The 27305-nt window shown below is 38.1% G+C and overlaps 2 protein-coding genes across 3 annotated transcripts in view; one reads left to right on the forward strand and one right to left on the reverse strand.

Moving 5' to 3' along the window:
- The window catches only part of LOC127068338 (trafficking protein particle complex subunit 1), a 54675-nt gene that overhangs the window by 5066 nt on the left and 22304 nt on the right, over positions 1 to 27305 (reverse strand). The gene's annotated exons all lie outside the window — the stretch shown is intronic.
- LOC127068316 (sodium- and chloride-dependent glycine transporter 1-like) lies at positions 1295 to 16432 on the forward strand. 2 transcript variants are annotated; one of them, XM_051004321.1, is made up of 10 exons: positions 1296 to 1460; positions 2283 to 2448; positions 3982 to 4260; positions 4351 to 4555; positions 4864 to 5057; positions 6037 to 6217; positions 7131 to 7368; positions 8587 to 8925; positions 12270 to 12422; positions 14945 to 16432. In XM_051004321.1, exons 1-10 carry the CDS (start codon positions 1314 to 1316, stop codon positions 15062 to 15064), a joined length of 2022 nt encoding a protein of 673 aa, XP_050860278.1. In that variant the 5' UTR covers positions 1296 to 1313; the 3' UTR covers positions 15065 to 16432. The 2 variants fall into 2 exon arrangements, with proteins under 2 accessions (XP_050860279.1, XP_050860278.1); XM_051004322.1 differs by lacking the exon at positions 2283 to 2448 and having other exon boundaries at positions 1295 to 1460.

The following is a 27305-nucleotide window of genomic DNA, read 5'->3' on the forward strand; positions in this document are numbered from 1 at the left end:
TTTCTTTCTTTCTTTCACACAAACGTATGCAAACACACATACACCCACGCACGCATGCGCGCACACACACATCCCTTCTTCCTCCCTTTCCCTTTCTATTCCAAGCATAAACGTTTTTTCCACTCAACGTTTTCGCCTGTGAAATAGTACATTCCCATTTTGCTTGGTTTTTCTTTCGCATCGAATTTTCGTCCACGTAAATTCCGATGTTGAAAATTTCAAAGAACGGATTGAAGGACGAAAAGAGAGATAAAAAGAAAACTTGCCGAAGTAAAAAAAAAAAAAAAGTAAAAAAAAAATAAAAAATAAAAAAGAAAGAAAGAGAGAAAGAGAAAGAGTTGATAAACTATCTTTACTGATTACTATGTGACACGTGTTAATTTGAATTAAATAGAAAAATTTTATTGTCTGAATCGAGAAACGATAAGTATACAATGCATTACGCTTTTCCAACTCGTTTATTCTTTTTTCCTTTCCCTTTCTTTCTCTCTTTTCCTTTTTTTTCTTTTTGTTTGAAGATCTTTCAAGTGGAAAAATTTTTCATTTCTTTAGCATTGTATCGTTATCTTTATCGAAGTAATCGATGTTAGACGCTCATAAGAAATCGAGATATCGAGGGTACACGAACAATTCCCATTTAACCGTAGAGAAAACTTTTCTTCGTATGCACAGTGTACGTACACCTACTTTTCGATTCACGAAATCTCATGATCTTTTGGGTTTGCATTTGAAATTCAGATGATAAAAGCGATAACGTGAAATCATGTAAAATGCGATGTAAACGTGAAAGAAAGTAGGTGTATGCAGGGAATTTAATTTTTAAGAATACAACGGGAGTACACTTGAATTCTCGATATTAAAGTCGCGATAAGAGATAATCAGAATTTTACCAAGAACTCGGGTGTTCCACATTCGTTTTAAAGATTCACGAGTTATCGTGACAATGATTTATCGATTTTACTCGACGTAATATAATCTAATAAAAAAAAAAAAATGTACTTGCGAGAGAACGTTTTCATTCATTTTCAAAGTCTTTTTCATTCGGCAAATAGATCTTATCGTTTCATTCGTTTCATTATTTATTCTATCATCTTATTCGATATGTTAGATGGAAATATACGTATGCATATAGATATACACATGCATTTCTTTTTCTTCTGATATTTTTATTTAATCGCTCGAAATTTGTTTTGACGATGAGAGAAAAGTCAAGTGGTATTCGAACCCTTCTTTAGATAATACCAACGATCATCGCGATATCTATCGTCATATTACAACCTCGCAATGGGTAAGCAACGAAGCGATTGTGGTCAATGTCGCAGATTCAAACCGAGTGCGAGGCTGACAATACAACTTTTAACAGAGTTAACATATATTTTTATTTGCTGTCTTTTTCTTTTTTTTCCTTATCCTTAATGGATCCTGAAAGTATAAGTCCGCAAACAAGTAGGATTAGCAGGGTATGTATTTTGAAGATTCATTGATTAATTTCTAATTGGATAATATATATGTATGTGCATATATATATATACATATATATATATATATATATATGTATATATGTGTGTGTATTCTGTTTTTAAACGGACGAATAAAAATGACACGTTGCAATTGTTTGCCCGAAGCAAACAACGACCGTTATCTCGAGACTCAAATAACGAACGGGCATGTTCGATAGATTTTATTAATAATAACATTCCAGTTCGAATAACGATATTACGTAGTATGTGATTTGTTATTTTATTATCTTGTTTCTTAATTATCTTTGTCTTCTTCTTTTCTTTTTCGTTAAAACAGTCCACCGATATAATAAGTAGTAACGATTTGAATATATTTTTGGATAAATCAGTTCGAACGTTATAATCAGATCGCATGGGAGATAAGGAAAATAAATCTTATCCGTTAGAAGAAAAACGAATGTTATGCATTTCATTAGATCTTATAAGTTCGAGCTTATGAACCAGATTAAATTAGCGTCTCCGTTCGAATCGGTGTTGGACTTTGAAGATAAATTCTCGGTTGGGTCGATTAATCTAGTTAGGTAAATACCTTAGTTAGCTAGCCCTTCATCGTAACCAACACAAATTTCTTGTCCATACGTTAAACACTTTGAGAATTAGGTCTTAGATAGTAAGTATGTGGACCTTTATCTTCCTTCCTCTCTTTTAGTTCTTGACATGAGTCAGTCTTTATGCTTTCCCTTTCGATCGGTCCTCTATACCTTTGTCGAGTTTGTGATAATTTATATGATGCAAATATAACCTAGTCCATGTTATTGGCAGGCAAAGAGGGTTTCTCTTGGGGTTGGTGGAGCTTTGGTGGAACTACCAGCGACTGAACGAGGTGGATGGTCCAACCCCATCGAGTTTGTTCTATCCTGCATCGGGTATGCCGTTGGCATCGGCAATGTTTGGCGTTTCCCTTACCTCGTATATCGCAATGGCGGTGGTACGTACATGTATTAATGCATGTATATACATTATGTGCGTGCGTACGTGAGTATTAGCTCGCTTTCCCTCACGTACACTTACTCCTACCTAGGTAGAATTGTGCGTATACACGTTCATCCTTCGTTATATGTCTACGTTATATATGTATGTATGTATGTATGTACGTATGTATGTATTTATCTATCTATCTATATATGTATGTACGTATATACGTACGTACGTAGGTATATGTATGTTGCTGCAGCTACATTTGCCGCATCAGAAGGGTGCGTGTTCATTGTCGTGATTGCAACCACGAAGATCACTCTAGTCGCAGTGTAGTCATAGCGTAGCATGGTACTAACATAATGTTATGCGATATAACATTGACGTACTTTGATATTTTCTGATATTAATACATTACGATCATTTTTTTTTTCCGACAATTTTTTTCCTCTCCGCTCTTTTTTTTTGATTTTCTTTCTTTCTTTTTTTCTTCTTTTTTTTTGTTTTCCTTTTATTTTACAGACAATGGCACGAAGCTAAGTGCGATAAAGGAATTAGTCAGAAAAGATTAATCTTGTTATCACATTATCAACGATTAAACTCGAATGTGACGATTCGAAATGTGATTAATTCCTCTTAGTTCATTTCACTTTCATAAAAGAGATAGATAGATAGAAAGACAGACAGAGACAGAGAGAGAGAGAGAGAGAGATAGAGAGAGAGAGAGAGGATGAGATTTTATCGAGCTTCCTGTTGCTCGATCAGCAGAGTAGCTACTACGTAGGTACATTCGGTGAAGCGTCACAGTACACACCTAACGCATTATGTTATCTGGTATGCGTTGAAAATTGAGCCGTTTGTGTCTCGCACACGTGCTTCGGATTGTCGCTTTAAAATATATGTATGTAGGTATCTATGTATATATAGTTGGCAATGTTTATATATATATATATATATATATTCTACTACGATACGTTGCTACGCGTAAGCTCTCTTTTATGAATTATTCAAAAATACAACCAGCTGGAAGAGAATTTCCAATATTTCATGAATCCGTATAGGATTACGAAATACCGATAGTTATCTCGTTCTCTTCGCATCATTAGAGTACATTCTAGGAGTCCGAGTCTCTATCTATCTCATCGAATTCTTTTTCTCCCCATTTTCTTCTCCCTTCGGTAGTTTTTCTCTCTTTCTCTCTCTCTCTCTCTCTCTTCCTCTTTTTTATCTCTCTTCTCCCTCTTTCTTATTTGGGATAAATCACCGAAACTAGAGGAAATGTAAAGACGTCTGGGTAAGAAAGCAGTGACGTAGAAAAGTACGTGTATCGCATTACATTCTTCGCGAAGTATCTTCATAGAATACTACAATAGTTAAATGAAAAAATATATATTTATAAACTAATACAGTTCACGTAGATTTACGTACGTATATTTAGAAAAAATTTCAAGAGATTGCATCGCTAATGAAACATTCGTTTCCTTTTTATTTTCGTTCTCCCTTTTTTTCCCTAATCCTTTCTTCTTTTTTTTTTCTTCTTTTTTAGGTGCCTTCCTCATACCGTTCGTTCTAATGTTGATCACAATGGGTTTACCAATATTCTTTCTGGAACTTGCCATAGGACAATACTCCGGTCTCGGTCCTAACGAGGCATTTGCGCGTATGGCGCCAGCTTTTCAAGGCCTCGGTTACTGCACTTTAGTCGTTATTGGATTTGTTATAGTCTACTACATGGTTATCGTAGCTTGGTCCCTCTTCTACATCTTTGCATCGTTCTCTCCAAATCTTGCTTGGGCTCATTGTGATAACTACTTTAATACCGACAGTAAGTATATCAGAAAGTGTATACTTCCTTGAGATAAGAAAGTTCGAGAGAAAAGTCTAAGTTTAGTTTTAAAGTCGATTCACTTTATAGACTGTTACAGTGGCATTCAAAATCTCGAGTGTCAAAATCAGAATAACATGACGATATTTTACAACAGAACTTGCATGGCTATTAACGAAGTTTGTCAAAAGTTCGACTATAAATTTGGAAATATCACTCATTGTATAAAAGATGATAACGTCATTGCTCATCGTCATCTTTACAAAAGAGTACTATCGTCTGAAGAATATTTCAGGTAGGCTTATTATTTTATACATATATATATATATATTAAAAAAAAGAAAAATGATAAAATAATAATAAAAAAATAAGATAGAAAAGCATACAAAAAAAATTTTCACTCGTTGTTGATTACTTCGCACTGTTTCGTATTATTATTTTGCAAAGTATATTTGCGACCGAGTTAGCATTGTGACTACTTAGTGTAGATCGGACGGTAGGGTAATAAACTATGCGCAGGTAATATGTGAGAAATCAAGAAAATCGTTAAGAATCGAAGAAACCGTCTAATCCTGAACGGACATGATCGTTGATCGCGTCTAGCGACTACGTTCTTGGTATACGAGGAGCCAAGTGGGAAAACTTTGGTGGAATAAGATGGGAATTACTTGGGTGTCTCACGCTCGCCTGGGCAATCTGCTATTTCTGTTTGATACGAGGTGTCCAATCCATCGGGAAAATCGTCTACTTCACCGCACTCTTTCCTTATTTTGTTCTATTGGCATTATTGATACGAGGTAAGTCGAAAAACGTCTTTTGAATATTGTTTTTGCTGTCTCTCTCTCTCTTTCTCTCTCTCCCTCTCTTTGTTTCTATTTTTTTTCTTTTTTTAGCTTTTTTTCTCTTGTCGATTTAAATATTACTCTATCAATAATTATCGATCACACGAATAAATGAATTTTTATGAATGTTGCTCGTCTCTTATATATAAGATCACTTCGTTTGTCTTAAGTTCTTCTTATTAAACGAGTCATTGCTCGGGTTTCTTAAAACAACGATGACGATTTATCACGAGAGAAGAGAAGAACTCTAGGATACGGACGACGACGATCCTGCAATTAATTTGCGCTCCACTTGACTGTGAAATACGCCGGCACGTATTTTTGCCACCCGGATATATGTATGTTCATATATATATATATACATAAAAGTAGAGTATGTGTAGTGATAGTAAAGTGGTAGAAGAAAATCGTTAGATGTGTTTTTTCGCGAGTATTTATGATGCCGACCGATATAAATCTAGGTAGAATCTATCGTCAAATTTTCTTCTCTTCTCGATGATGAATACCTGCTTAATATATATATATATTTCTTTTTATTATATTTCGATATAATCATCGATATAAAAAATTTATCGTTCTAGTGAAAGAGACAGAGATAGAGAAAACTTTTGGAGTTATGAATTTTTCAAAACCATACCCGTATCTTCGAGATACATTTCGTGAAACGCTGGGGACAATTCGATCGTCCGTTGGAAAAATATGCTGAAACGTTTCCCTCTTTTGTTCCCCATTCTAACGGAATCCGATCCGTTCATACGATTGCACGAGACCCGAATCGGACATAAGAAACAGGGTGGTCTTTCTATAGGAGTGAGTGAGTGAGTGAGTGAGTGAGTGAGCGAGAGAGAGAGAGAGACAGAGAGAGAGAGATAGAGAGAGACAGAGAAGTAGAGAGACGATGGCGTTATCGATTCAAGGAGACACCTTCGCGCAGGTGTCACGCTGGAAGGAGCCGGTGAAGGCTCTCTCTGGTACATCACGCCCACCTGGTCGACATTGAAAGACGCCAACGTATGGGGAGATGCAGCATCGCAAATCTTCTATTCACTTGGCATCGGTTGCGGATCTCTGGTCACTCTTTCGAGCTATAACTCTTTCACCAACAACTGTCACAGGTGTGCAAGAAATATATCGCATTTTTTATTCATAGAAATAGTCCTTTGCGATTTGTTGAATTTGAAGCAAATGAAAGGAGGTAGGTATTTATATACGTATACATACATACATATATACGTATGTATATATACATATATTTATTGCAGTTATTTATTTTTTTCTTCATATATTCAATGGAGTCGTAAATTTGATCGTTTGCACTAAGATAACAGAACGTAATCGGATTAATCAGGACGATTTGCAACATATCAGAAGATACATATGAGTTAGCCAATCATAGGAAACTGTATCATTCGCGTTTCTAGTTCTGATTTGTACTCGGGTTACAGATTGACAGAACGTTCGATAGCTCGCAATGATGCATAATCCCCCAGGTGTCAGGCTTAAACGTCCATTCGTATATAGGCAGGGATCGCGAGAAGGTTTAACGTTTCGATTTTACGACGACAAATATGTTTCTACGATCAAACGAACATTTGCGTGACGTTAGCTCGTCTATGGAAAGGCGGCAGGTAGTAATTTTGATAAAACGGTATTTGCGAGGAAACGATTCACTTGCCGAGTTTGTTTGGCACAGATCCTTAAGGATAATACGAACCTACCATTTCCTTTCTATATCCCTGCATTTACGTTTTCACCGTTTTAAGTGAAATTCTACGTTTTAACGTGTCATTATCGTTTCCAATATAATTACGTGATATTTATTTTACAGTATCATTACGTTGTCAGCTATCGATTTATCGATCTATCGATTTATACGAGAGTTACAATTAAAACAAGAAAAAAAAAAAGAGACAAAATTTCGAATTTTCAATCGTATTTATTCATCTTTTTATGTTCTGTGAAACTCTCTTTTTTGTTCCTTTTTTGTTGTATTTTTTTTTTTCGAAATGATTTGACTCCCTTTTTTAGAGACGCCATATTCGTCAGTATCACGAATCTCTTTACATCCATTTTTGCGGGCTTCGTGATCTTCTCCATATTGGGATTCTTAGCCAAACAGATGCAAATGCCAATAGAGGAGGTCGTCCAAAGCGGCACTGGATTGGCTTTTATCGCTTATCCGGAAGCAGTCGTGAGAATGCCTCTACCAAATCTCTGGGCGATTTTATTTTTTGTCATGCTTTTTATCCTAGGTCTTGGTAGTCAAGTAAGTAATCACATTTTATTTTTATTATCGGAGAGAGGTGGTTGGGAGGTGGAGACAATTTTCTTTTTTTTTGTTGTTTTTTTTTTTTTTGATAATTACAACATCGTTTCCTTACTTTGTCTTTTGGATCAATTTCACTCAGACACACAAAAAGCTTGTCCTGAAAGAGAATTTCTAAGGATTTTAAAGGAAGCGTTTCCTTTTCTTTTTCTTTTTTTTTTCTACCTTTTCGCTCGAGCTCTCTTTCAGAAAATATTATAAAATGTTTATAATTAGCTGTTTTTTCTTTTTTTCTTTCTTTTCTTTTTCTTTTTTTCTCTCTCTCTCTCTCTTTCTCTCTTTGTAATCATTCCCCTTTCAGAAATTCTAAAGCTACTTACGCAAAAGTTACACTTTTAAACGATTACTCGAAAAGAGTATCGAAATAATAATATCGATTTTCTTTTCCTCGAAGAGGGAAAAAAAGGGAAAAAAAGGAAGATAAGTAAAAAAAAAAAGAAAAAGAAAAAAAAGGAGAAACCGGGTTATTACTTTAAGTATATTCACGATGGAGGAAGAGATTTTGACGAGCGATTCGCAGACGGCTAAGAAGGCACTATACGAGGTACGTTGAATAAACGAGAGGATGCTGCTTCGCGTATTTATCAAAAGAAGCTGCAAAAGTGAGAATGTAAGTACTTGCGAGTGGGCAGACGATAGTCGCACGAGCGTTACTTTTGCATCGTCTCGCTCGAGCCCTTCTCGCTCGTATATCATGGAAAGAGTTATGGTTTGCTGTCTGAGTGAAATCCACACCTCCCTTTTTAGCCGTCTCTCTCTTACTCTCTTTCATTTTCTCTTTCTCTCATTTTCTCATTCTCTCTCTCCCTCTCTCTCTCTCTCTCTTTTATCTTTTTTTCTCTGGTAGCATAGAAGGGTGAAACTGTGGAAGAGTGAGAGATCGAACGGGAGAAAGTCTTTGTCTTGAACATTTTCTGTCCTCCGAGCGTCTCGCGCCAAGAGAGGTAATTAAGGCAGACCGGGGCAAAAACTAAAAAGGGGAAGAAAGAGAGATAGATAGATCGAGCAAGAGAGAGAAAGAGAGAGAGAGAGAGAGAGAGAGAGGTAAACGGAAAGTAACTAGAGAGACAAGAATAAAGAAAGACAGAGAGAAAGAAAGAAGGACAGTAGACATCGAGGAGCAGGATAAACGAGCAGTCGTTACTTTTTACGATACAGTTCGCAGGCGTGCAAGCGATAAATGCGGCCATACTGGACGTACGTCCGGATTTACGAAAGTACGAAAGCTACGTCATATTGGGAATATGTTTCTTTTGCTGGTTCCTTGGTATACCAATGATTTTTGATGGTGGAATTTACCTGTTCACCTTGATGGATTGGAACACAGCTTCTTGGGCTATACTATTGATCGGTTTCGCCGAGGTCGTTCTAGCATCTTGGTGTTATGGATGTAACAAATTCCTACGTAACATTGGCGAAATGCAAATGAAGTTCGGTCGCTTTCTATACAGCTATTGGTGGCTCAGCTGGGTCGTCCTCGCGCCTATCACCTGCTTGGTAAGTGCATTACCTACTACACATCGCGTACATCTGTGCCCTTCTTCTAAGGAGATGGAGGTAAAGGAGGATGAGAATAAAGAGGAGAAGGAGGAGGAGGAGGAGGAGGAAGAGGAGGAAGACACCATTCGAACCAAGGAGAACTCGGTTAAACTCTTCGATTCTATTAACCATCTCGAGCCGAGAAAGCCGAGGGATATCTTTTCTTCTTCGCTTTCCACCCGATAACAGAGTCTCTTTGGGAAACGAGCGAGTGCGAGGAGAACGATAGGAAAGTGAAGGTTATGTACCTACGTACATTGCCTGCACTTGGAAAGGATCACCCTTTGTGTCGTAGTTTCTTTTTATTCTTTTCAAAATACTCTTTGGAAATGATTTTTTCTTTCGTTCCTTTTTTCCGTTTCCCCTCCCTCCCTTCCTCGTCTTTTTTCCCCTTTTCTTTTTTTTTTCTTTCATTTTTCTTTTTCTTCTTCTTCTTTTTCTTTTTCTCTTTCCCCCACCCCTCATTCGCAACATAGCTTACGTTATCGGGACTTGCGTGGCATATCTGTTTTTTAAGAGGGTCTAAGGTCTTGCCTCTTAGTCCACAGGGAATAAGTCGGAATTGTAAACGAAGGGAAAGCTTTACGTTCTCCCTTCGGTTATCGATCGATCAGGCCGTCCACCTTCTTCCTGATGCTCCTTTGATTGAAATTGTTCGCCTGTGAAACATCAAATCGAAAGTTATTACGTCTACTTCGCACTCGAACGGCTCGGTGTTCATGTATGTGTGTGATTCCTCTTTGTCTATATTCAAGGAAGTCGCCCGTTAAATAATCGTCTAAGCTTTCACCCTAGAACGCGATCATTATTGAGTTTTAGACAGGAGCACGGAAGTACTTTTGTCTAATGCATTCCCATCCGCGGAGAACTTTCTGCTTTCTCTCAGACTTACTTTCCATTGTAGACAATCCATTTTCAGAGGCACGTACTTATCTTTCTCTTCTTACTGACTACTGAATTATTCCGTTCAGTTTCTTTTTACACTCTTGGACGTGAGTCGAATTAATTAATGGATCATTCGATATCGGGGAAGGTTTGTAGAAAAAAAAAAGAAAAGAAAAAAAAAGAAAGGAAAATGTTTTTCGATGGGGCAGGTGGTGATTTATAGAGGAAAAAAAAAGGAAGAAAAAAGGTAGAAAAATGAAAAGAAAAGAAAAAAAAAAATAAATAAAAATGGCGCTGCACGGTCATAGAATATTTCCCTCGAAAGTATAATTATCGCGAAGCTGAGAACTTCTATCTACGTGTTATTCGAACGAAACGAGTATTCGTTCTGTTCTCATTCGTGTTAAACCGAACCGGGGACGCGGAGAAAGAGAAAGAACAACTTGTCGGTTTAATTTTCTACGACTTGCTCCTAGCGCTTGACTTTCTTTTATTTTCTTTCTTTCCATTGGTTGTGTTACGGTGTTTTCTCTATGTTCTATACATACATTTCAGTAGCTACTTGTATCCTTTACGGTTAGTTCGTTGTTGTCGACTTTTTTTATTCTTCAAATTACGCCGACAAGTAATCAAGGTGAATTAACAATTTCCATTGGAACAATCGGTGGTATGGATAGAGGTGAAAATTCGTAACGTGGCAAGTAATTTGTAGGAGAATCGGGTGACCAACAAAAAGTGGTAACCATCAAAAATGGGTAAACGGGCTAACCGCCTAATTGCTCGACCGCAGGAGCGAGCGATATGTGAACAAGAGTGTATTGGTGGTCACGAGTATCGAGAGAGAGAGAGAGAGAGAGAGAGAGAGAGAGAGAGAGAGAGAGAGAGAGAGAGAGAGAGAGAGAGAATACACGTACACGGACCAATACGTACGTATACGCGTTTTGTTCTACTACACCATTTTTCAAAGTTTCTTGTCGTCCTCGGCTTGGACACGCCTACGTAACTAATACTGCATACAATAGGTAGGTATTTTGCCAACAACCGGGTAACGTCCAAGTGGATCTCGTTGTAGGGTCTTCGTCATCCCTTATTTACCAAGAGTCCAGAAACAGAAGCCCCGTTTCGAAACAAATGATCGCACAGAGTAAGTTTTTCCTTGGTAAACCGACGACGACGACGACGACGACAACAACAACGACGACGACGACGACGATGACGACGACGACGACCAACAACGGCGACGACCAACGGTGATGTCCAGTTACGTTCTCTTGGCCTCTCGGATTTAAAGCAGCCGTTAGATCGATAACTCTCCTGTCACACGCACGAGTCAAATTGATTGCGGCAAGAAGGGTTCTGGCCGTAAAGGGCGTGTGCTAGCTTCGAGATATCGTTTGCGAGAGGAAGGAAATGGCAGAAACGTCACAAGGATTTCCTTCTCTTCTTCTTCCTTTCTTCATTCCTTTAACTTTCTCCCTTTCTCTCTCTCTCTCTCTCTCTTTTTCTCTCTTTTTCGTTCTCTTTATTTCAACCCTGATCTCGTTCTTTCACCCTCCCATCATCTCTTTTTCCCTTCCATGCTCTCGGCTACGAGTCGTGTAATCGAGCAGGATCGTGCTTCGAGTATTATTTCGCAATTCGTAAACCGTCGCCCATCGTCGCAATCACGGATTTCTACTAGACGAGAAATATACGTAAGGCCTTTACAACGATCGATGCGTATCGATTCCTCCAATCAGGCGTGAAACCTTCCCGTGCAGCCGCGCACGGATTGGAAGTTGATAAGCGAACTCTAGTCCGCTTCCCCTAGCTACATCAGATTAAATTTGCAGAGCATAGCCACAGAAGAGCGAACAGGCGATACCGATCGTCGATCCCCCTACTCCTATCTCTCCTCTCTCTCTCTCTCTCTCTCTCTCTCTCTCCCTCTATCTATCTCTACAAAATTCACCTAATCTCAGTATAAGCAGCGTTTGATCTTCGATGATGAACAGAGAAGAGTTTAGGTCGAAAACCAAAAACAAAAAAAAAAAAAAAGAAAAGAAAAAGCTCAAAGAAAAAAGGAAACAAGATCGATCTAACGAAGTTTCTTTTTATACGATTGTCTCTTCTTATCGAACGTCATAAAAAAATATTTGAAACGTAAATAATGCGTATTCTAAACGCGACATTGCTTGGTCTCTTTCATATTTTCTTTACCGACAAACGTGTATAGACACCCACACACGTGTACAGACACACGCACGCACGCAACTCGCCAGCTCGCTCGCTCGTTCGTTCGTTTCATCCCTCCATCCCTTCCTCCCTTCCTCCCGACCTTCTGTTACAGCACGATGCACCGTTTACGAGCGTTTACGCGCTTGTGTCTGTCTGCGGGATTTCGAGCACGAATAACACGTTCTGCTTTTCATCCACAGGGGGTCTTCGCGTATCAAATGTATACCTACGAGTCGGCGAGATATGGTGAGTACGTCTTTCCTGGTTGGGCGAACACGATTGGAATACTGATCGGAGTATCTACCATAGCACCATTCCCGATCTTTCTCTCCATACATCTTTGGAAGTTATTGGTAAGAGTTGTTTAGATTGTTAACCTACCTTTAGCAATTCACAGCACTTTCTCCTAAAGGATATTCTTCGTATATCATTATCGAGAATATCTATCCTTGCAAACTGATCGAATACTCGCTAAGGAAATGATAAGAATAGATAAAAAAAATATCTTCAGTTAAGCACGTAATTTTTAACTTTTAATAAACGAGCCACGAGTTTGTCTGACACTTATCTTTCTAATATAGATATAACGTTAATTAGTTCAAACGATCATCAGGATAATTTCGAACGAACTCAAGATACGCTCAAGAATATTGTTTTCCATTATCAGACACTTTTTTATTTAAACTCCTATCTTTTCAATTTTCTTTTTCTGATTAATTATCCACTCTTGACGGATAATTCGAGAGAAATGAAAAGTTAGTCGCGTCGAAGCATTCGCACTCATTAGTAATTTCAACAATCGAGTTTTATCAATGTCACTGGCTATGCGTCAATCGGAGATAACCAGAACAATCTAAATCGTAACGAGTCAATCTACAACTTTCAGAATCAAATCATCAAGACCTCCGAGAGTGTCTTGATAAACATTACTAGCCATTCCTCCTTCGGAGATGGCTGACCCAATTAACGACACACAACGAAACGCGTATCTCGCTATAACTGTATCTCTTGATTTCAAAATATGTTGTTATCGTTTCAATTCGCAAAGTATTCTTCGTCGTGTAACTATTTCACGAGCTTCACGGGATTCTACAAAGAAATCACGTTCTCCCATTAATTTTCGGTAACGCGGCGAACGATATTTTGTCGAGGACCTTCAACAGCTTCCGAGTTTTGTGTTATCGCCATTATTCACTCCAATCGGTATGTCTATAACTCCTGACACATTATCATTATATATAAAGAACGTTTAAATCGTGTTTTTATTTGTTTGTTTGTTTGTTTTATATTTTTGTTTTGTTTTTGCTCGCTTTATACTTTTTCTTTTCTTATTTCTACCATTTCTTTTTTCTTTCTTTTTTCTCTCACTTTTTCTCACTTTCCTTCTTTCCTTCATATTTTTTCTCTCTCTTTTTTTTTTCTTTTCGAATTAGTGCAAGATATTTCCGACAACAACATCATTTTCACGATCGATCAATCGCGATGGATCTTTGCTAAGCACTCGGCAAACATTCGCCTTTGGCGAATCGCAAAACGTTTTAAAAGTTGCCTGTCTTCGCGATAAGATCTTCAAGAAAGCAGAAACGTCTTAATACAAGTTTTTCGACGATACGTAGCAGGTAATCGCAGTTTCGAAGGAAAAGTTTCGTCCGCGTTTCATCGCACCTATTTCTAGGAAAGTTCGAGACCTTACTTCTCTCGACTACTTCCGTTTTGTGTTAACCGATAAATTTACCATTACTCTTATCTCCTTTCCTTCTGTTTCCGACTTTCTCTCTTTCTCTCTCTCTCTCTCTCTCGCTCTTTTTCTCTCTCGCTCCCTCTTTCAACGAGAACTTGAGGAAACTACTCGTGAGGTTCGCAGGGTTACAACTCGTGGAAGAACAAAGGACCTTAGGATTTTCTATACCAACCATTCAAGCTTGCTTCGATCATTTTCATAGATATTATAAGTTGTACCGCTCGCACATTATGAGAAAACTTTTCAATCTATACAAGTTGTTTGGATTGTTCCTTTCGTTTGACGCGATATACCTAGTTGTAATTACACCGTAAATACATCCGATCGAGCAAGAACAAATAGAACACATTTATCGCATTCTATCGGTTAAATCGATTTACGGAAGCGTGACAATTTGATAGTCCGAATGAGAAAAACGTTTGTCTTTCTTGTTTGCATCGACGCCGCTGATATAGCCACGGTACGGAACGCTGATCATAAACGAATCAGAATCGAGCCAATTCTATCTGAAATTAACATCGAGCTTGATTTCATTGTCCATATTTTGATTCGCCGTTCATCGTACGAATTTCATCCTTGTTTTAATCGAAAGAATCGATAATCATTCTCTGACGTCAGTAAATTTTACTCGAAACTTTTTCAGCCGAGTTTGTTCGAGTTTCCGCCCTCGGTATAATTGTAGCCATAGAAATTGGTTAACACTCAACCTTATTTTACTTTCGAACGTTGAAAATCGACCAAAAAAAGAAAAAGAGGGAAAGAAAGAACAAAAAAAAAAAGAGTAGAAAAAAAAAACAGAAAAAATAACTTTAAATTAGATCGTTAATTAGTGTCATCCAAACAACCACGATGAATTCTCCTCTCTTATCATCGATCGTGTTTTAACGTTTGTCTAGAGTACTCGGGAAAAAAAAAGAAAGAAAGAGGAAGAGAGAGAGAGAGAGAGAGAGAGAGAGAGAGAGAGAGAGAGAGAGAGAGAGAGAGAGAGAGAGAGAGAGAGAGAGAGAGAGAGTGAGAGAAAAGGTATAATTACGAGTTTCCCTCAAACATTTGCCCCTTTACCATAGAAATAGTTATGTAAAGAGAGAAAGAGTGCCTTCTAACGAGTTATCTTAACCTTTTAATTATACGCAGAGGGACAGCGATTTATTCTGGCCGACTGAATCCTGGGGTCCAGCCATCAAAAGGGACAATTTGGATACCAATAGTATCGTAACAGAGGTCGTCAAATCTGGACAAATACATAACGGTTAATTGCACGAATGGATCAACTAATTTTATATTAAACGTTGTTATCTTGTAATTCTCAAATATTAGAATTAAGAGCGCGGAACAACGGTACAACGTTCGTTATTAAGATGAAGAAAATCTGCCTAGCAGAGCTCTCGGCATAGTAAATCTTATTTCATTACTTCTCGTTCTATGTTATATTCCGGTAGGGAACGTTCCCGGTGGTGTAATTAGCCCTACTAAAATAAGCCGTTATATTATATTACATATGCGATGATATATTGTATACATATACATACCTATATATATCCATATATATAATATATTCATATATATATATATATTTGTGTGGGTATATATATACAATGTATATAAATATATACGAACGGCATCTCGTAGGAATAGATATTACGCTAACTATACTTAATTATACTGTTTCGTGCGTTGCGTCTTGTCAAGCTGCATGTGTCTCAGGACCGGTGGGAGGACGACAAGTATAATCTGCTGCAGCAGAACTTTAACTCGAACTTCTTGATCTGCCGAAATGGAAGTTATGCTTTGGCAAAGCAGAACAGGACTATAGTTTCCTTTGTTTGTATTTTCTTTTTTTTGTCTTTTTTTTTTGTATATCGTTCTTTAAACGATTAACGTAATCTTGAAATAAACGAAAAGAGCTCGACGATGTCTCAAACTCCGAAAATAGATATTTACACTGTTACGATTACGTTGTAAATAATTTGTATCTTTTGTAATATCGTAAACATATAGATATGCATGATTATGTTCATTAATTTTATAAGTGTTCTCACCGATCATAACAATATCGAATAATAACAAAAAAGGAAAAAGAAAAAAGGGAAGAAGAAAAGAGAGAAAAAAAAAGAGTCTCGATAAAAAAAATTCTATGACGCAATAGCAGCAGCAGCAGCAGCAGCATTTTCTCCATCCCATTTGTAAAGTACGATTTCCGTTTGAAATTAGGTTTGAAAGCTGAAACATTAACGTTAACGAATAATCACGTTAAACGGTCAGATCTCAATAAATGTGGTGAAATATTAAGCGAGTGCACTAGAGAGTGCTGACAAGAGAAACGCTATATTTGTCATGCCGTATCGACCGTTTTAACGAGATGCAAAGGGTCGCGTGGTACTTTTATTACATTATACACTCGACCAATTCACCATGCAATTCCGTTCTATAGTCATCGTTGTCGTCGTCGTCGTCAACGTTGTAGTTGTTGTTATTGTTGTTGTTATTGTTACCATTGCATACTCGATGATAAACTTGTTATCGGATTGGTCGATTTTCGATTTGACGAAATTTAATAATAATCATCAATGATGAATTTGTACCTTTGTTATATTTTCAAATGAATGGAGAGACTGAAATCAATCGTTGTACTTGCTCGTTCTTTATTTCTCTCTCTCTCTCTCTCTCTCTTTCTCTCTTTCACCTTCATACTCGTCTCTTCGCTGTCGGTCACAGAAGAAGGAAAGCTGAGGTGAAGCGAAGTGGCAAGACGTTTCTTGCGGTTGACGCCTCGGGCCGCGAGGATGTTCGCCGTGATCATCGCTCAACAAAGCCGGAAAAGCCGAGAATGTCGCGCGGTTTGGTCTCGTGTTTTCCCCTAATTAATGTGGGGGAAGCCGTCGTTCTCCTACAGCTTGCTATGTTCTACGTTCCTTGCGCGTTGTAATATCGTACAAGAGAGAGGAAGAAAGAGAGAGAGAGAGAGAGAGAGAGAGAGAGAGAGAGAGAGAGAGAGAGAGAGAGAGTGAGCGAATGAGTGAGAGAGAAAAGTAGGAAGAGGAGAAAGACGATGATCAGCAGTGGAGGAGTTTAGCTCGACGGTAATGAGAATCGTAGACCCGACTCTCTGGTACGTTCGATCGATAAAAAAGATTCTGCGAAATGGCTCGCCACGCAAAATTGCCTCTCAACTCTGAATTATCTGCTACATGCATTTTTATAAGTTTTCCCGCATGAGTGTGAAGCTAGAGAAAGAGATAGAGAAAAAGAGAGAGAGAGAGAGAGAGAGGGAGGGAGGGAGAGATAGAGAATTACATCGTTCTAACGGTGGTGTGTTAGCAAGGTGTATTATAAAACGACCTTTGCACGGAGGATAATAAAATAGAAAGCGAAGAAACAGAAAAGATCAAAAGCAAGTAGATAGAAAGAGACAGAGATAGAGGAGGAGGAGAAGGAGGAGGAGGAGGAGAGGTGGGGAGGAAGGTTGGGGTAGGTTGATAGGGTGAGGTGGGAGGTAATGCGAGAGCGATGATGATGAAAAAGAAAGGGAAAAAAAAAGGAAAAAAAAGTAAAGAGAGAAAGAAAAAAGAAAAGAAAAAAGGAATAGAGAGAAGATAAAAAAAGAAAAAAAAACGGGCAAGCAGGACGCATAGGGTGTGCAATCTTGGCGTGATAACGAAGTAACCACGGAGTCTACTTTATAACGGTCTAAAGCGAAATTTATATCGCAGTACTCCATGGGATCGCGAGCTATGTAACTAGGCGAGCTATAGCAAAGGCCGGTAACTGATCCGACGCAGCTGTAACGCTGTAGTCTCGCTGAAATTAGGTAACAACTTCGATAACTCGAGCCGCTTATATTACGCGCCTAAGAAGGGCGCTGCGCGTATTGCCAACGTGTATCTATATATTTGTGTGCGTATGTGTGTAGGCAGGTATATAGGTACACACACACACACACATATATGTATGTATATATATATGTAACAGCAGGAAGGTCACGGTTTGTTGGTGTTGCTGGAATAACAGAGTTACACGTTTACAAGCGTAAAAGTCGTTAATTAATTCCGCATGGTGCTCGCGTTGCTATAAGTCCGATCTTTTTATTCGATAATCACGGAAACGGATGGTTCTTCTTGTGCAAACTCCGTTGAGTGCGGTTAAGAACTTACCTCGGCGCAGATACACGCCTTCATTTTACTTTAGATCGAAACTTATAAGTTTCTGTATTAGATTGTTATTCCTAACGATTCCTCAGTTAAACTTTCTTGCAAACAATGCAATCGCAACTACTAATGCGGATTTATCTTCGATTAATTGTCCTATCGTAAGACGGATATTTACGTCGATCTATCTTATAGATCGCTCGCATAAAAGCGGATTAAGTAGGTATAAGTGTCGATTAATTGCTTGATCCTGCCGAGGTTTACGTTAGTATCGATTGCCCGTGTCGTTGGATTACATTGGTTTATCTGTCTATAACGTGTAATTAATTTCAGGTGTTATACATGTTTGATTCGTTATAACGAATAATTTAGAACAGTAATATCTCATTTTTCTCATAAATGGAAAGTTAGGATATCGAGAAAAAAAGGTAAGTAAAGCAAAAGAAAAGCAAAAACAGGGAAAGGATAAAAAAGAAAGTAAAAAGAAAAGAATGCCAAAGAATGGGCGCACCGAGTCGAAAATAAAAATCATTAGAAAAGGAGTCATTTAGTCGTCGGTAGATCCCGAGGTCAGCTCTCGCAATTAGTCTTTAATTCTCATTACTTTTCTCGAACGCTCGAGGCCATTCTTCGTACTCTTGGCACTGTCCGTGCTCTCGGCTGTTGCGGTCAATCGTTAATTGGATAGAAGGTGCTTGCGAATGAAGGAGCATCGCCCTCAACGTTGCTGCATTGGCGTTTAGGCGAGGCAAGCCTCTGACCGTTTGCGAAGAAAGAAAATAACGAAAACAAAAAAGAAAAAAAAAAAAAAGACAGACCGAAATAGAAAACGTAACAAATCTTTCAACGCTAAATCAAGTTGCCATTGTTTTCGAGTTTCATCGAATCAAGCCGATCCTCCCAATTCATCTTTTTGATTCTTTGAAAAAGAGAGACAGTCGAAGGATTTATGAAACAGAAAGGGTGGAAATTCAGAGTCCGTTAGGTAAGTAAGATTCTTAGCGAACTTATAATTCTTAAGTAGAAAGAAGTCTAAGAAAGAGAGAGAGAGAGAGAGAGTGGTAGAGGTAGAGGAAGAGAGATGGAACTATTAGTCGACCGAACTGGCAGGGGTGCTCGCCAACGCAAGCTTTTTATTAACTCTTCGTAAGTTCTGAAAGGAGTTCGGTTATTCCACCGAATGCAGATTTTTATTGCACTCCTATTGTTCGTAAGACTTACACGTTTTTACGCCTTTGCTTTTTATGTCCTTCCAAGTTTTGTTTCATATACATATACATATACATATATATATATCTCGTAACTTTTTTTTTATTATTGTTGTTATTATTATTATTTCTGTTTTGTTTTTACTTTCAAATGTATATATTTATATATATATATATATATGTATATATATGTATAGATATATATATATAAATATATGTATATATGTATATAGACACAAAGCGATAGCAACATGGGTGGTTATGCATTTTCGAGGTAGACTCGAGCGGTAATGCAATTTGTCAGAATTTCCCTGTAAAATTATAATAGCTCCGAGCGCGGAAACGTAACGATGGTTTATATTTTTCGAATAACTCCACGCAGTTTACAATTGCGTGCCTATGTAAATCATCGCACGGTGGTTACCGTATCCACGTCGCATCCTCGGAGAGCGTAAAATATTATAATGCAAGCTAAATAAAAAGAACGATTTGGCGCAGGTGCAGCGTATCGACCGTACGAAAATTCTTTTATTATTTTTTTTCTCTCTCTCTTTCTCTCTCTCTCACTCTCTCTTTGTCTGTCTCTCTTTCCTTTTCTCCTCCGCTTGCTCGTCAACGTTAAGCTTAAAGTATCATTTTAACCGAAACACACAATATCGCGCTAATTAATTACGTTTCTACGCACAGGGAAAATTATAACGATACGCAATTTACAGAAATATTTGGTCGCTGTTGAAGATCATTTCTGTCGCATTTTTCATTCAAATGAATTTTATTAAGAATTTATTTAATTAACAATTTATTGGCTCTTTCATTATCAATCCCGACTTGTCTCGATTAAACGAACGATTTTTCTCGACTTTGATCACAAACGAAATTTCCATCTATCTGATTTCAATGACAGATCTCTGGGATAAAAATTAGGCTCCTAATATATACATACATATATATATATATATATACATTTTTTTTGCAGGCGCGAAATATAATAGTTAAATTTAATTACTTTGTTACAAAGCTGTGAAGAAATTCATAACGATATTTATATGTTAGCTGACAGAGACACGCGCGTTGGAAACGTTGGGAAAATTAAAGCCAACTGTTTCTAATATTTTCTTTTTTCTTTTCTCTTCTTCCTTGATCTCTTTTTTGCAGTTGCAGGAGAGAAAAAAAGAACAAAAATTAAAAAAGAAAGAAGGAAAGAAAGAAGGAAGGAAAGAAAGAAAGAGAAAAAAAGAGTTGCAGCAGCTGGACCAGTCGTTTCCTTCGACGATTCTACAAAGTGGTATGGGTATGGTTGAGGTGAGATGAGGTGGGGGTGGGACTGAAATAGGGTGGGAGAATGGATCGTTCACAGACAGAATCACGTTTTCCCCTTTTCGTCGCCATATCCGAATCCTCTTCTAATTGCACCTTAGCTCGTTGTTCCAAGCCACTCTTCCATTAACCGTTTCGCAGTTACAGTTTGCCGCAATTTCTATGGGATTCCGTGTTACCTCTTCAAAAGGCGACTTACGATTTATTGTTTCGATTTATTATGCAGTCTGCACTCTCTCGTTACCGTATCTTTGCCCTTTCGCCGTTTCTCTTCTCTTCTCTTTCTTTCACCGGCTTACATCTACCTCCTTCTCCTACGTTCAACTTCGTTTCTTACCACGAATGAGATATAAAAGCGTATAATAAGAGATTTGAATTTAAAAGCAAGTATTCGTTCACTCACACACGGGAATTTGAAAATTCGATCCTTACTTTAGAATCCATCTCTTCTTAGCCGTTCCAAAGGAACACCACAGAGTTTCAATGAGTTTCGCATTTCTTTCATTTCACCATTTTCCTCCCTTGAGAGTCCCGCAGAAGAGAGAAAGAGAGAGAGACAGAGAGAGAGAGAGAGGGAGAGAGAGAGAGAGAGAGAGAGAGAGAGCTAAGTTACAAGCTCTAGGTATTTGATAAATGTATCGATAATGATTGAGCTCGATGTACGTCGAAAATGGTGGAAACGATGGTACGCGATTCGAATCGCCGATAAGTTAAACTTATTGCCGAACATTCTTCTTCTTGTGTGGTCAGTCTAAAACGGAAGTTAATAGCAGACCAGAAAGGACGATAAAACGTCGAACATACTTCACATCGGGTACTTATCGAACGTGATATATAATCTTTGCTCTTTAGTAAGGTAACACCTGTTGTTAGCCTTTCATGACACTTAATCGTTTCTATGAAAAATTTCAAACTTTTACTTTTTGAATGAAAATAACGGGGGAAGGAAATAATTTCTGTTTTTCTTTTTCTATTGGAAACGAAAAGGAAAGAGAACAGAAAAAAGGAAGAAAAAAAAAAGAAGGAAATAAATTGATTATATTTTTAGCAATTCCGGTGTCATATTTTTCCATCAAATATTTTGTATTAATAACGACGCGGAGCTTAGCTTTAACGAAAAATCGATGGTAACGATAAAACGTTTTTAATTCGGTTATTAAATCCGGTATAGAAATATGGCGTGGACGGGATTTCTCGCTCGTCCCTGTAATGCACGCAGTAAATCAATAAGTGAATAATGCTTGCCAGAGCCATATCGGTGTATACACTGTACACTATGTGCAAACGATGAAGGGGGGACGAAGAAACGAACGAGAGGGAAATAAAAACTATAGAGAGACGACGGAGGACTAGTGCGATACGTAACTCGAAATATTGTTGGAAAAAAAAGATAAAAAAGAAAAAAAAAAAGAAGGCAAAAAGGAAAAAAAAAAAGGAGGAAAAGAGAAACGTGAGTGGCAAAAGTAAAGTAAAAGTAACTACATTTTTTTTCAATCTCCTTTAATCCCATATAAAATCGATATATTTTGTTTCCTTTTTTCTTTCTTTCTCTCTTTCTTTCTTTTTTTTTTCTAAAAGTCATAAAACAATGACTCTATGATTTAGGTGACAAATCTTCGCGGTCAATTTTTTCTTCATCAAAGTCGATCAAATGCGATTTGTCGCAGAGAGTGAGTGAGTTACTACCGTTCCTTCGATCGTGCGTGATATTTTGGAAAACGATTCAATAAATTTCGTGCGAACAGTTTGTATTTCAGTTCGAGAGGAAGAGAGAAAAAGTAAACATAGCTCGAAAATAGTCATAACTTCGGAGAGTGATAACGAAAGGGAGAGAGAAAAAGAGACAGAGTGAGAGAGAGAGAGAGAGGGGGGGAAGAGAGAAAGGCGATCGTGTGAACGATCACCTGATTCGTTTGAGCAACGAAACCGTAGCTTGTAAACAGCGTCTAGTGTGAAAAGCAGTACTACGGACCAAAGCTGTTCGTGTATAGGTAAAATGGGAAAAATTCATACGACCTAGGTGAGAAATTCATATCGGGTGGAAATAAATAATAAAAAGGTGAGTGCTCTCTCTCTCCCTCTCTCTTTTTCCCCTTCTTTTTTCTCTCTTTCTCTTTCCGTCTCTGGTTCTCTCTTTCCCCGGTATATTTCTTCGAAGATAAGATATTTATTAGTCTATTTCACGATTGTACAAGAGGATTAATTTAATTGGACGTAGAAATTTTGGTAGTTTTGGTTTAGGAGAGAGAGAGAGTCGAGGTGGTAGAAACAGCTCATAGCTGGCTACTCCTGGAAAATTGGTCAAGGGCCGACGGTCACATCGCCGACGTTGGAACGTAGAAATTGTTCTGCTTCGCTAAGTTCCTAGAGGCCTGTCCAACTTGGTGCGAGTGCAGTTAAGCACTTTCGTTCAGGGAAACCACCGAAAATCGGCTTTCTCTACGACAGGAGAATATCGTGTGGCGTCAGGCTTGATAGTGGATGGTCGACATACCCACTGTGGTGCAAGAGACACGCACTAATTATGCAAATGGGGATTTACTCGGAGGCTTGTCAACGAGCTATCCACGTGTTGGTGGATGTGTAGACCATGTGTGTTGGACTTTAGCTATTTTCCTGGGACGTTCTTCGTATTTTCCTGATGGCCAGTGACCGACGACAAACGGTCGATTCGTATTTCCTGCCACCAAGAGGTGTCTACGTGTATATATTCTATTTTTCTCTCTCTTTCTCTCTCTATCGTGTTTCATTCGTACCTTCGATTTTTCTATCTTCTCGAATCGCACCAATGGGTAGAACCGAAAGCTAGAGATAGATAGATAGATAGATAGAGAGAGAGAGAGAGAGTAGGGGGGGGGGGGGGAGAGATAGATAGATAGATAGATGAGTGCGTTGCTCCTGGTATATTGACACAACGTACAACGAGCAATTCCGATCTCGAATTCCAAGCGGCAGTCAACTGCTCCAGGGACTACGATGGTTAGATACCCATCCGAGCGTTCCCACACGTGGAGAAAATTATGAATGCGAGCTCACTCGTTTCTAGGCAGAGAGGTAAAGAGAGAGAGGGGAAGAGAGAAAGAGAGAGAGAGAGAGAGAGTAGAGGAAAAGGCGAGTTCGGTGGATCGTCGAGGGGGTGCTCGGTAAAATCGGGGTTTGTCGTCTATCTCTCTTTCTCTCTCTCTCTCTCTCTCTCTCTCTCCCCCTTTCCCTCCCACCCTCCGTTATAGATGCGCGCGCGCGTATATAAATGCCGCGCACGGCGGTCGAGCAAATCTATTCGCCGGATCCAACGGCATTGTCAGAATCCACCTCCCGCAGTTGTGCCGTTGCCGTGGGCTTCGGTTAAATGAGAATCTTTTATACATTCCGTGTACCGCATTTCCGTTACCCTTTTTCTTTCCATATTTTAATTAATGGTAGCTTCCCGCGCGACGTACGAGAAATGAAATCACGAGGGTGTCCCTCCCACGGTTCCTATCTCACCACCTATTGCTTTCCTACTCCCTCTTTTCTTTCTTTATGTCTCTCTCTCTCTCTCTCTTTCTCTTTCTCTTTCTCTCTCTTTTCTTTCTCAGGGTAGCTACATAGTGAAGCAAATATACACGTATTCTTTTCTTTTACCCTCCCTTTTCTAGCATCCTTTTCTACCCTTATATTCTCTGTATTTTTCTTTACCAGTTTGTTACCATCACTTTCTCTTCCTTATACTTCTCCCTTGTTTCACTTTTTACGTTTCCCTACTCATTTCTGTCCTTTATTTTTCTGCTATTTCTCTCTCTCTCTCTCTCTCTCTCTCTCTCTCTCTCTTTTCGTTTTCTTTCGTCTTCCACTTTTTCTCTTTTCGTTTTCAGCTACTCAAGAGAAACTGTTGCGGGTCTCAACGCGGAATTATGAATATGTTCTCACTTATGTACGTACGTTTATGCGGTATGCGACATCATAGTCATTCTTCATCTCGGAAGAAAGGTATTCTCGTTAAATGATTTAAATTTTCTACCGTCGAAAGTTGGATCATCTTTTGTTGGGCCTCGTTTATTTTTCAAATTTATCGACACTGACGTTGATACTTTTCAAGAGGAACTCGAATGTCGCTTCGTCAAACGAGAATTTATCCGACTTATTTTTATACCGAAATCGTATGAAAGCTAGATCGTTTCGTACGTTCCTTTTTTTCACGCTTATTCTTTTTATACTTTATTTTTTTATTTATTTATTTCTTTTCTGTTTTCTTTTTTCGTTTGACCGCCCTATTTTCTCCGCGTTCACCGTTCACCACCGACGTTGTACTTCTCTTTTCGTGCAATTTTATACGTCCACGAGAGTGCGGCCATGAAGCATAAGCGTAACAATAGAAAAGTCGTAAAAAGTTGTTCGCACCTTCTCTTTCTTTCTCTCTCTCTCTCTCTCTCTCTCTCCCTCTCCATGTTCATTTATTCATGGTTTTGAATAAAATATTTCTCGCTTCTCTTAATATATGCGGGAGAATTAAATGGTTCTTTGTATATTTCAGCTCGTTTCGCGAGAAGAGAAACAGTAAAAATGCGATATCGAGTAAGGGTAATGCCAGAAAAGTTCCACCGTGTGAATATTTCGCGGACGTCGGCTTGTAGAGGCAGCTATGAATACGGGACGAGTAGAAAGAGAGAACGTTGTTTCGTTGTAGATCGATGCAAATTCGATAAGGTCGCGTCTGTTATTTAATTCAGGCCGCGTTAAACGTTATGTTAACCGGTTACAAGCGAACGTTCAAGCGCTTCCCCAAGCTCGATTCGTGTAGGCGAATCAGCAACGTGTTTTCGATACAATCAAAGAGAGAAACTTTGTCAATTCGATACGAGGTATAAAAAAACAAAAAAAACAAAAAAAACAAAACGAAACGTAACAAAAAAAGAAATCAAAAAAAGGACAACAAAAATAAATAAAACGTAGAGAAAAAAAAATCGCGATCAAAATTTTGTCGATCTCGTTTGGAACGATCTCGTTTGAACTAAATCTCGTTTGAAACGATTAATCCTTTTATTTTCTTTCTTTTTCTTTTCTCTTTTCTTTAATTTTTCGTAAAAAAAAAAAAAAAAAAAAAAAAATGTGCTTCTCCTATTTCTACATCTTCTCAGGCCGATCCCGAGTCGGTCCTATTTGGAGTTTACATCGAATTATTCGATTAATTATTCGCGCTCTCCACCGAGGATAATTGCATAACGCCGGCAAGTCGGGTGCTTTTGATTAATTAAGGCGAACGATGACGAAGCCGATCTGAATTATAAATCACGACACCGTTAAGGCACGCCAGTCGAAAGTCTCCTTCTCTCTGTCTCTGTCTCTCTGTCTCTATTTCTATATATCTCTCTTTCTCTGTCTCTCTCTCTCTTTTTCTCTGTCTGTCTGTCTCTCTTTCTCTCTCTCTTTTCATATGCCATCCTTCTTCCTTATTCTCGGCTTTGGTGTACTCGATTGTCAGGCACTTCCGTTCTAATTTATGGTCACGAATGACTTGTACTCAACGACCACCGAATAATACACTCGTACGAAGCTCTTTTTTCGTCTCTCTCGTGTTACTAGAACGTTAAATGCACTTTACGTGGATCATGGAAATGTCATTTTCACAGAGTCGGAATAGTTTAGAAACACGTTCGCCGAGACGTAAGTTTATGGCCAGTGGAAAAGATCGAATTTATCTTGGTTATGGGTCAACTTAACGATCTTGTTTATTTCGTATCTTGAATGGTCAACTATATGCGATATAATTCAACTTGATGTAGTCGTTAAGATACAAGATCGTTAAAACGGTATATATGAAACTCGATACAACCAGCTGAGCTTTAATGTTATCTTCAATAATTATCCTACCGCGATGTTTAATATTCCGTTTTTTTCTCTCTTTTTTTATTTTTTATTTTTACATAAAGTTGAATTAATACTCGGAGACCTCATTAACGAAATGCGATTTAAACGTCTATAGTGGTATCGTAAAATCTCGATGAGATTAAAAAAATTAAAAGGAAGATAAAAGCAAACAGAAAGACGTAAAAAAAGGAAAAAAGAAAAACAACAAGAAGGAAAGAGAAAATGTACGATCCAACGTAACGAAATATCGGAGTTAAATGCCACAGTCGTTGAATACGTCGACGGTATGCCTGTTATTATTTTTTTTCTTTTTCTTTTTCTTCCTTTTTTCCTATCTTTTTAATGAAAAACCGTCTGTCAGATATAACGCTATACAATTAAGCGCTTCTTCAATTATTATAATTTGGAGAAATCGCGTTTACCTTATCTTCCAACGTTAATGAATAATTAAATATTTTTACTTCGTTGTTTTTTCTGTTTTTTTTTTTTTTTATATATATATATCTATATTTATATATACATATTTTTTGTACGTGATTTTTCATAACACTTTTATTTTTATTTTCTTTTTCTGTATCGCCCACCCCAACTGGCAACACAGACTTGAAGCTTTGCGAATCGGAGCGGAAACTGAAATATATATTAGAAAATGTTTCTCAGTTTCACAGCGTTCGAAATGACAAATACGTCAATTTCGAGGGTAAAAAACAAAAAAGAAAAACAAAAAAAGAAAAGAAAAAAAAAGAAAAAAAAGCAACTCGAGCGCCTAGTTTCCGATCATTGTGAAAGTTCCAAACTCCACTCCATCAAAGGCATTGCACTCGAGTCGACGATAGCAACGTATGCACGCGTTCGCTTTTTTGAACTTTAAGGGTAAAAAATCGCGAGCTAGAGTAGGTATGCGCGCGGGCGTACGTTTTTCGAACACATCGTATAGTCCGCGATTCCATATTCATAGAGAAGCTTTTTTTTTTTTCC

Source organism: Vespula vulgaris, chromosome 13, assembly GCF_905475345.1.
Source record: "Vespula vulgaris chromosome 13, iyVesVulg1.1, whole genome shotgun sequence".
NCBI lineage: Eukaryota > Metazoa > Arthropoda > Insecta > Hymenoptera > Vespidae > Vespula > Vespula vulgaris.